This window comes from Myotis yumanensis, unplaced genomic scaffold (genome assembly GCF_028538775.1).
Source record: "Myotis yumanensis isolate MYYU_CA2020_CCGP unplaced genomic scaffold, mMyoYum1.0.hap1 SCAF_1, whole genome shotgun sequence".
NCBI lineage: Eukaryota > Metazoa > Chordata > Mammalia > Chiroptera > Vespertilionidae > Myotis > Myotis yumanensis.
In genome coordinates this window covers 52,987,622-52,998,662 of record NW_027223752.1, presented here as the reverse complement: position 1 = coordinate 52,998,662, position 11,041 = coordinate 52,987,622, and the positions used below count along the sequence as shown (strand labels likewise).

At 44.8% G+C, this 11,041-nt stretch overlaps 1 protein-coding gene across 1 annotated transcript; it reads right to left on the bottom strand.

Moving 5' to 3' along the window:
* Positions 1–1,671: 1,671 nt before the first annotated feature.
* On the bottom strand, positions 1,672–4,902 carry RPS27L (ribosomal protein S27 like). The gene is made up of 4 exons (XM_070404235.1): positions 4,819–4,902; positions 3,943–4,051; positions 3,201–3,311; positions 1,672–1,872 (listed from the first exon to the last, which is right to left on the bottom strand). Exons 1-4 carry the CDS (start codon positions 4,822–4,824, stop codon positions 1,844–1,846), a joined length of 255 nt encoding a protein of 84 aa, XP_070260336.1. The 5' UTR covers positions 4,825–4,902; the 3' UTR covers positions 1,672–1,843.
* Positions 4,903–11,041: the final 6,139 nt, after the last annotated feature.

Sequence of the window (11,041 nt, the reverse complement as noted above, 5' to 3'; positions counted from 1 at the left end):
AAGTGCCCTGGCCAGGTGGCTCAATTGGTTGGAGCATCGTCCCATATAGCAAAAAGTCATGGGTTCAATTCCAGTCAGGGCACATACCTAGGTTGCTGGTTTGATCCCCAGGGAGGGCACATATGGGAGGCAACAGGTTGATATTTCAATAAATAGCTGAGGATTAAAATGTGAAATAAGAAAATTAAAAAGACATTCATGGACTTAAGAATACAACACACACACACACACACACACACACACACACACACACACAAACCAAGAAAGTATGGGAACCTCTGGGTTATCTACTTTTCCATTTTTTAAATGCACCCCTAACTTTCCAGTTTTTCAGTATGATATATGAATCATACTGAAGGATCCATCTCTCCAATTGGGGGTATATATATGCCTCTTATGAGAGGGGGTTAAAGAAATTTTTAATTTTTAAAAATATCTTCCTTCATCTGCATTTGATGTATGTAAGCAGATTACTGCAGAAGTAATTTTTGAATTACAGATATTTTCAAGGTTTTGATAGGAAATACCTGAAGTGCCTGCCTTAAAGGTAACAAAATAGAAGCAGTTATCTTCCCAGTCCAATGAGGAGTCGTACTGTGGCTGGAGAAGGAAAGATACACTCCGATTCCTAGCTCCACAGACCATTTCATAAACTATAGAAATGACAGTGAGACACCAGAGCCACTCAACACGTGTAGTCAGGAGTGCTTATCTGTCTAGACCAGAGAATTCAATACCTTCTACCATCTCCCGTCACACATCCTAGGGCAGTGATGGCGAACCTTTTGAGCTCGGCATGTCAGCATTTTGGAAAACCCTAACTTAACTCTGGTGCCGTGTCACATATAGAAATTTTTTGGTATTTGCAACCATAGTAAAACAAAGACTTATATTTTTGATATTTATTTTATATATTTAAATGCCATTTAACAAAGAAAAATCAACCAAAAAAAATGAGTTCGCATGTCACCTCTGACACGCGTGTCATAGGTTCGCCATCACTGTCCTAGGGTAAGTCATGATGCTTCTGATTCCTCCTCACATTTTTTTAAAAATATATTTGATTGATTTTTTACAGAGAGGAAGGGAGAGGGATTGAGAGTTAGAAACATTGATGAGAGAGAAGCATCTATCAGCTGCCTCCTGCACACCCCCAACTGGGGATGTGCCCACAACCAAGATACATGCCCTTGACCGGAATCAAACCTGGGGCCCTTCAGTCCGCAGGCCGACACTCTATCCACTGAGCCAAACAGGTTAGGGCCCTCCTCACATTTTCTATCCCAAAAGGAGTTTCCTATAACTCAGATCCCCAACACAGTCCTAATTATGCCGTGTATTAGGACCACATAAATCCAAGGCATTACACTGTGATTGTTACATTAAACATGTACTTCTAAAATGCATTTCCATGGTTATAATAGCAAAACTATATTTAGAATTAACAAATAATGGACTTTTTTCCATTTGTAATTATTTAGCTCCATTCATTTAAACCAAATTAACAAAGTATATATTAATGTATAGCATTAATGTATTTATTAATGGAAAGGTAGATAACCCAGAGGTTCCCATACTTTCTTGGTTTGTGTGTGTGTGTGTGTGTGTGTGTGTAATAGTATATATTAATGTAAAGTATGCACACATACTTTGAAAAAAAGGCAAAAAGGGGGAATTTTCCCATAATCAAAACTTTATTGAAAAATTGACACCAAAATAGGAGATCACTGTTGTATACTTACAAAATTAAATGTAATTACATTATCCTGGTAGATTAACTAGAATTACTAAACTGATAAGGCTTTTTGTGAAATAACCCAAATTCAGGAAGCTGTGTGGATCATTAGTGTTGCTTTCTTCTAAATGAACATCCTGCAACAGAATTACAAAAGCATATTAAACACAAGTCTAATTCTATCCTTGGTATAGTTTTTTTGTTTGTTTTCCTCTGGTATAGTTTTAATGGCAAAAAAACACAAGGAAAAACTTATATTTTAGGAATATTACATTAATATTCATATTTAGGTTATTTATTCTTTCGTACCAGAAATTTGCTATAATAAATCGTTTATATTTGAATTTACTCTAATGTGACTATAACTGTCACTCCTGTTTCTCAAATGCTATAATGGAGTCTATTTAAGACCAGGAGCCTGAATTTGTTAGTTAAAACTTTAATATTGGCATGATTTAAAGGTTTTGGAAATCTTGCAAGTATGTTGACTTCATACTTATATCTTACCAGATCATATCAAATAGATCTTGAATTTGTTGCCAATCCACTTATAACTCTCCCAGTGAGAACAACATAGAATTCACAGCTCCCCAAAATATCACAAGCAAATTTCAAGTATCATATAGAATTCTAAATCTATAAGTTGTACCATGGAAAACTATATACGGAATTATTTTTTTCTTACTGCACGAAAATGAAAAACGATTAAAACTTAATTTTTTATATTAACCATTAAGTAGTTACTCAGAGATAGCATTTAAATTTATATATTATCTGTTACTTAACTAGCAATGATAAAAACTGTCTTAAGTCTTATGTACCATATACATATGAAACAAAATATTTACAAGACAAATCAGTCCATGGGCCCACACTCTATCCACTGAGCCAAACAGGCTAGGGCAGGGGTGGGCAAACTATTTGACTCGAGGGCCACAATGGGTTCTTAAACTGGACCGGAGGGCAGGAACAAAAGCATGGATGGAGTGTTTGTGTGAACTAATATAAATTCAAAGTAAACATCATTACATAAAAGGGTATGGTCTTTTTTTTTTTAGTTTTATTCATTTCAAACGGGCCGGATCCGGCCTGCGGGCCGTAGTTTGCCCACGGCTGGGCTAGGGCTACAAGAGAAGTTTTTAAATCCTGTTTTTTAAAAAAACCATGTCCTATTGTATACTCTTCTTTTGCTCCATTCTGATTTATGTTTAATATCCCAAGTTAGGCAAACTAAGTGATTAAATACAGCAAAGTAAAGTGTTCCATCCTAAAAAATAATATTCAAAGGAGTTCTTTGTAAGGTCAAATTGAACAGGACACGCTTTACTAAAAGAGTACACAATGAAAAGACAAAATTATTTTGGTAATCACGAATTTAAGGTTTCTTTTAAATTGGCTTTTAGTAAAGACAGACATTTACAATCATGAAATCTCATCACGGCTTAGAAAATGCCAAGTGCTATACCTTCCGTGAGTCGAGCCTTTCCTCCTGTCGGCTGGCACAACACTGTTGAGCAACCTACGCACAGAACCACCGTCTGAGCGTGGCTGAAAACCGTGGTGATCTTGTAGCAACCTGGAAAAAGGGCAGTTAAAAGTGAAAAGCAGAAGAATACACAGCACTTGTTCAACATAACTCTAGGAAAGACCTTGTGAAAGATGAAGTACTCTAGTGCTGTGCAATAGCAAGCCACATATGCAACCAACTTGCCTAGTAGCCACAAACTTGTTAAATATTATCATCTCAACATGTAACCAATACATGGGGGAGGGAAGCTACACCTTCAAAATGGGGGTGTGTTTTGCACTTATAGAATATTTTCATTTTCACTGGCCACATTTCAAGTGTTCAGTAGCCACACATACAGCTAATGACCGCACCGCCACACTGGGCAGCACAGCTTCACCCTCAAGAATCAACATACTTTTCACTGCATCATGAAAAAGCAGCTCATCGTCTCATCAGCTTGAAGACTTAGTACATCAAATGTCATATTCCCTGGGGAGTCCCATCTTCACCCCTCACCCCCGACCGACCCCCACCCCGAAATGTTTCTATGGTGGTCTGAATACGTTTATGATGAAAACACCCCGTTCTGTAACCCCACTTCTCCTCACCAGAGGGTCCCAAGGTACCGAATACACACGCCACACTAGCAATCCCCTTAGGAATTTTCATTAGGAAAGAATTAAGTTTGAAACTTTACCTGGGCATTTTACATCCATAAAATAAGAATTTGGACTCTGAACTAGCCGTTTCTTTTTATGTTTTTTCTTTTCCTCTTCCAAGGACGGGTGTAGTAAATCTCGAGCCAACTGAATAAAAAAAGCACATGATTACTACCGGAATGAAACCACAGCGCCGGCAGATGCGACCAGACGCGAAAAGTACACGCAAAAAGCAGTCCGATCGGCAGAGGCCACGCCCCGGGTGTTGCTGGGTGGAGCTCGCCAACCCTCATCGGTACTTTTCATGACGTTTGCGTCCCCCGGTCCCGGGATAGGGCTCTCCGGCCACCGGGAAACATATGGCCAGGCTCACCCGGTTCTCCTCGGCCCCACTGAGTAACCGTCTCCAATAGAAACACCCCTGCGGTGCCAAGTCGGGACGGGACCGCCACCCCGGGCCCGCCGGGTCCGACCCGCGGAGGAGGGGGGCTGCGGACACCAGGGCTCGACATCTGCCCGGACCGGGCCCTGCGTGGCTGCGGCGCGACCGCCCTGGGCGGAGCTCACGCGAAAGGCAACTGCGAAGTTCGGTTTTAAAAAGGAAATGGGCAGAAAACAAGGCGGAGGGGGCGAGCACCACGCCACTCAGAGAGCGCCCCAAGGCCTCCGAAGGTCCCGGCTGAGGTTCCGGAGCGGCCCCTCCCCGCCGCCGATCCTCCCCCCCCCCTCCCCGCCGCAGGGCCGGCCGGGCGCGCCGCCCCGCAAGTCCGCCACGCGCGACCCCGGCCGCGTGGCCGCGAGCCGCAGGGAGCCCCAGGGAGCCCCAGGGAGCCCCAGGCCCGCGGGGCGTCGGGCCAACCCGCCCCGGCCCCGCGGCACCCGGAGCAGCCCCGGCCCGAAAGTAAACGGCTCACAGGCATGTTGATCGTCTCGCAGGCGCAGCCCGTCCAGATCTCCGAGCGACACCCAGGGGAGCAGCACGCGATCGGGCGGCCGCACCGACTTCCGGGAGAGAGGGGGCCGGAGGGGGCGGGGCGGCGCGGCCGGCCGCTCTAGGCGCTGCTCTCGGTGGTGGGGTGCGGCTCGGCACGGCCGGCCCGCGGGTCCCGGCCAGGGCGCTCCGAGCGTCGGGCCTGTCCGTGGTCCGGGGCTCCGGCCGCGCTCCGCGAACCTAACGGACCCAGGCTGCGCCGCCGGCCGTAGGGCTCCGCACTGGACCCGCGGCGCCCGGGTCGGCCCGGCGGGGTGTGCCCGGCCGGGAAGCCCCTCGGGCGCAGGCCGCGGAGCGGGGGTGCGGCTGCTGGTCGCTAGGCCACCGTCCTCTGCTCTTTTGGGTACTAAACACAGTATTATTAGTTAAAACTGTAACCTGTGCCAGCGGTTAGGAAAGAGGCTCCTATACGAGAGCATCGGCTTGCAAGGCAGCGGCTGCCAAACGCCTCGTGGGTGAAGCTGTGCCTGGGGCTGGCTTTGCCCCGGGAAAGTTTCTCGGCGCGATTCGCTGCCAGGTCGCTGCCACGCTCCTTCACTAGCGGCTCCTTCCTCTCCCCGAGGCACAAAGACTCCAGGCTGGGGTCACCGATAGAAAGTATTCTGATGAGGAGGACAAGCTTGAGGGATGAGTGTGAGGGAATATGATCGACAGCTAGGAAACCAGGGAGACGCTTGACCAGAAAATGGCCCTAGATAGGCGTTCTTAATCACCTGTTTCTCTGTTTGCAAAAATAAAATATGTCTAATACACATTTTGGAAAATGCAGAAAAACAGAAAATTAAGATTACCGTGCAGAGATAAACATATTAAACATTTCGACCTATGTCCTTTCAAACATTTCTTTATTCACTTACAAATAGGTTTGTTTTGGGTTTTGTTTAACATAATGGATACCTTGTGCATATTCCTTTTTAGACTTCATCTCCCCCACACTTAGTGTATAATGAACATTGTTCCATGTTACTACACATTTTCCTAATTAACTAGAGGCCTGGTGCACAAAATTTCATGCACTGGGGGGAAGAGGGGTCCCTCAGCCCAACCTGTGCTCCCCTCTCACAGTCCCAGACCCCTCGGGGGATGTCCGACTGCCAGGGGATGACTGTGGGTAGAAGGCCTAAGCTGGCAGGCGGGCAGGCAGACATCCCTCTCACAGCCCAGGACCCCTTGCTCCTTACTGCCCGCCTGCAGCTGAGGCCAGAGAGGCTCCCACCACTGCAGCTGCACTCACCAGCAGTGAGCCCAGCTTCTGGCTGAGTGGCACTCCCCCTGTGGGAGCACACTGACCACCAGGGGGCAGCTCCTGCATTGAGTGTCTGCCCCCTGGTGGTCAGTGTGCCTTATAGTGTCCAGTGGTTCTACCATTTGGTCGATTTGCATATTAGGGTTTTATTATATAGGATAGGCATGTAGTAGTCATCGTATGAATATATATCCTCCTTTCATCCATATGCTAAATTGGAATTAAGTTTGGGTTTTTAAATATTTAATATCTTAAATAATAAATATTTTCAGACGGATAAGTATATAGAATAATACAATTGAGTAGGCAGAATAGTGGGCCCCAAAGTCTTCAGTGTCCTAATCCCCAAGACTGACGATTACATGGCAAGTTGAATTAAGGTTACAAACTACCTGACTTTAAACCAGGAAAATTTTGCTTGGTTACCCAGGTAGGGCCAATGTAATCACAAGAGTCCTTAAAAGTGGAAGAAAAAGACAGAAAAAGAAAAAAGCTGTGATGATGAAGAAGGGTCTGGGAGATGCTATGTTGCTGGCTTTGAAGATGGAAGAAGGGACATGGGCCAAGGAATGTGAGCAGCCCCCAGAAGCTGGAAAAGGCAAGGAAATGGACTCTCTTCAAGAGCCTCCAGGAGGGACTCATTGCTGCCAGCCCCTCAATTTTAACAGTGAGACCCGGGGCAGACTGAACTACAGAACTGTAAGATAACAAATTTGCGTCGTTTTAAGCCACTAACTTTATGGTAATTTGTTATAGCAACAATAGAAAACAAATACAATAATGAAGACCCATGTACCCATCACCCACCTCTGTCATATCTTTTTTTAAAATATATTTTATTGATTTTTTACAGAGAGGAAGGGAGAGGGATAGAGAGTTAGAAACATAGATCAGCTGCCCTGCACACTCCCTACTGGGGATGTGACCACAACCAAGGTACATGCCCTTGACCGGAATCAAACCCGGGACCCTTGAATCCTCAGGCTGATGCTCTATCCACTGAGCCAAACCAGTTAGGGCCCAACTCTGTCATATCTTAACAGTCAATACAACTGACCCCCAAGTTTTCACTATTAAAATAACACTGTGGTAAACATTCCTGTAGATTAGTCTTTGTGCACATCCTTGATTATGTTCTTAGGATAAATTTCTAGAAGAGGAATTGCTGAGTGAAAAGTTATGCAATATTAACAATAAAATGGTTTATAATATTAACTACCAAATTACCTTCCAGAAAAGTCAAACCAATTTACATTCCAAATGGATTGAAAATGCCCCCTTTTTTGCACCCTTGGCAATATTGAATATTATGTTTTTCCCTATCTCAGTCAATCCAGAAAAACTATATGGTGTTTTGTCATATTTCACTGTTGTATTAATTAATATTTTCCATATGCTTATTTCTCATTAGCAGTTTTCTGTTGGGCTCATCATCTATTTCCTCCTTATGTGTTCTTCTGTATTAAGGATATTAACCAAATATTTTCCCAATTTTTTTCTATTAATTTTATTTTTGTGTGGCTTAAAAATCATACAGTAAATTTTAATTGTGTACACACAAACACACACACACACTGTATAATGCAGGCATACCTCGTTTTATTGCATCATGCTTTATTGTGTATCACAGATGTCACATGTTTTACAAATGTAAGTCAAGACTCTCCACCAGCAAAAGGATTCTGTCTCTCTTTAATGCGATACTTGCTTTGTTACAGTGGTCTGGAACCGAACCCGAAATATCTCCAGGGTATGCTGTATATTTTAAACCTATTGGGTGTTTCTTTTTAAGACAGGCCTTGGCCACCTTAGAATCGGCTAAACATTTGCCTATATTTTCTTCTAATTTTTTTGTTGCGATATTTAGTCTTTAACTTTTTAATTAACCTGGAATTTATTTTGGCGCTTGATGGTTTCAGAACAACTTCTAATGATCAGGCCTAGTTATGGCTTCAGTTCCTTAACCAATGCCCAGTACAGTGTGGAAACCCTCCAACTTCTGAGAAACTGTGGTAACCTGAGAAATAAAACTCTCAAGACCTGAACTATGTTTATAACTCTGCCTCCCTCTCCAGCGCTCAGTTTATCCTAAATAGTCCCCCAGGCCCTTGCACTGATTTCAGATGAAGGGACCCAGAGTCCCTCTGCCTTGGTAGCCTATTCTCAGGCATCCTGCAGGAGGAGCTCCCACCTGCTTCCCAAAGAACCATGAAAAGCCAGCTGGAGTTCTGTTTACTGCCTGAGAACTCTCCAGCTGTTCTCTCTGGCCGGGTCTGGGAAGGTGCTGCTGAACTCCCAGTCAGCATCTGGTTCGCTTCACCTCAGAAATGCAGTCATCTCCTCTCCTTTCCCCCTTTATCAACTTCAGACACTGGGAAAACTCACAGGTGTTTAGGATAAGCTGTAAGCGGGAGCTCTACTCCTGCTAAATTTCAAGCCGGCCAAGACTGGTTCTAAATAGGTCAGATCCCACTTTTCCCTGGGTCAGAGTTCCTCACGCTTGTACCTTTCTTTTCCCAGAAAGATGGTCAGAGGTTTTGTTTTTAAGAAACTTGGGATGTGAGGTGGGGGCCTAAATAACTTTTCACACTCCTGCCTTTCTGAGTATTTTTTTTTTTCCTGAGAAGCTCAGAGAAATCTGTGTTATCAGTAAACTATAACAAGGCTGCATTCTTTTTTTTCTTCCTTCTATTGTCCACCTGTTGGCAGGTTTCAAAGCACATGTGACTTATTCTCCACACATTCCTGAAATCAGCAGCAACTTCTGAAAGTCCACGTCTTCTCTACACACCAGTTCAACAGGGTCACAACCATTGTCCCAAAAGCTCCATTGCAGGGGTTAAGATCCATCTGTCATTCATGAAGACGTTTGACACTCTCAGGTAAGCGCCCACCTGTTAGGGGTAAGAGTCTCAGATGCAGACTGTGCTGTCCTTTTCTTTACCTTCCATACCAACTTAATTTCTGACTGAGGCTGAGCCCTTATTGGGATGGCGCTATAGACTGAATGTTGGTGTCCCCCCACCCCCAGGTTCAAATGTTGAATCCTAACCTCCTATATGATGATATTGGGAGGTGGGGCCTTTGGGAGGTGTCAGGTCACCAGGGTGGAGCCCATCATTGGGATTAGTGCCCTTACATGAGGCCCCAGAGCACTTCCTTCTGCCATGTAAGGACAGTTTGAAGACTGCCATCTATGAACAAGGAGGATGGCTCTCTCCAGACACCAACTCTGCCGATGCCCTTGATCTTGGACTTCCCAGCCTCCATAAATGTGAGAAATAAATATCTGTTGTTTAAACCACCCAATCTGTGCCCAGAAGGCTGACTTTGATGGGCTACAGCAGCTGAGTTCTCTTGCCCTCTGGTTTCTAGTTGGTTTAGGCCGATGGGAGGCATCAGTAGGAAATCACAGGGTGGGAGAAGAGCTGTATTGGATAATTTATTCCCCTAGATTTATCCTTGATGATTCATTTTCTCCCAAGTGGCTGTGTTTCTCTACAAATAACAGTTGCTTCAGGTGTCCCTTTCCCACAGCTCTCATGGGATTCCAGTCACTACTCCCTCCCCTTCAGCCTGAGAGGTGGTGCCTCCAAATGTTTTGTTGGTTTCTGTTAACCCCGCCCCAACCTTGTAAATAGTCCCCGTATGGCTGAATGGGCCACCTGTAATCTGCCAGAACCTGGACATGGGGATCCCCTGCTGGGATGTGCTCCTTTTTATTTGAGCCTGGAAGGCTTTGCAGATGCACTCCATCTGCTCCTCAGTCATCAATTTAACCAGGTTACCCCAGGGATGTCATTGTCCCTGCCTGTGGAACCCTTTGGGTTTAACAGGTCATGGCTTGAGATGAATATGGGAATATTAAGGGGGACCACCTAGAGTCCTAGCCATGCAGATCTTTGCCACTCTGTGGACCAGCAGCACTGGGAAAACCTAGGAACTTTTTGGAAACACAGACCTTCTGAGTCAGAACCTGCATTTTAACAAGATGCCCTGGTGATTGGTGTGCACATCCCAGTGTGAGAAGTACTGGCCTAGATACACCACACTGCCATCCCCCTGGAGCCCTCCTACCGACACCTGTGGGGCTGTCAGGAAGCCAGAATCCAGATTCCTACTACTCCAGGGTAACAACTCAAGGCTATTTTTCTAAACTGGAGCAAGGAAGCTCCCCCTTTCCCCTGCTTCTCCAAGATATTTTGTTCATTACAGCAAACCTCATTCTCTCTTACTGTGTCTAGGAATCCTGTAAGTCAATGATACTCCAACTTGGTTGCACATTAGAACCACCAAAGGAACATCCTAGGTCAACTAAATTAGAGTATTTGGGGATGGGACCCAGGCAGCAGAGCTTTTAAAACTCCCCAGGTGGTATCATGAGGAGCCAAGTTGAGAACTGCTGCTCTAAGTTCTCCTGAGGCCTCAAATTTTCGAAAGCAAATCCCAGGAAGAACTACAGTCTGTTCCTGCTTCAAGGTAGAGATAGGAAAAATGCATAGAGGAAGAAAAAACATTAATATCTAGCCTCAGTAGTCAGGTGAGATCTCCCAGCATTGTCTTGCCTGCCTTGACGATCAGGTCTCCGGTCTCCTCATCTCTCCACCTATTGCTTCTTGCAAATCCTCTCACTACCTGCCTGAGTCTCTAGGAAGAGTGAGCTGCTTAAAGGCCAGATACTCTCTCAAACTACATTGTCTTCCCACAGCTCATAGTGAAGATGTTTTATGAAGATGCTGAGGTAAGCAAAAATTTATACAGATGTAATCTCTCCTATTTCTGAACTCTTGCAGCTCTTACATTAATCATCTATACTAATAATAGAGGAATATGCAAATTGTCTGGGACACCATCACAGTAACAGTAACAACTAAACAGCAGGCTGCATGAGGCAACAAGG

What these genes read in the sequence shown, in the direction of transcription:
- RPS27L (XM_070404235.1), bottom strand. An exon ending in TATGGATGTAAAATGCCCAG is followed by an intron (nt 3,312 to 3,942) that starts GTAAAGTTTCAA and finishes CCCTTTTTCCAG; the next exon opens with GTTGCTACAAGATCACCACG. An exon ending in AAAGGCTCGACTCACGGAAG is followed by an intron (nt 1,873 to 3,200) that starts GTATAGCACTTG and finishes ATTCTGTTGCAG; the next exon opens with GATGTTCATTTAGAAGAAAG.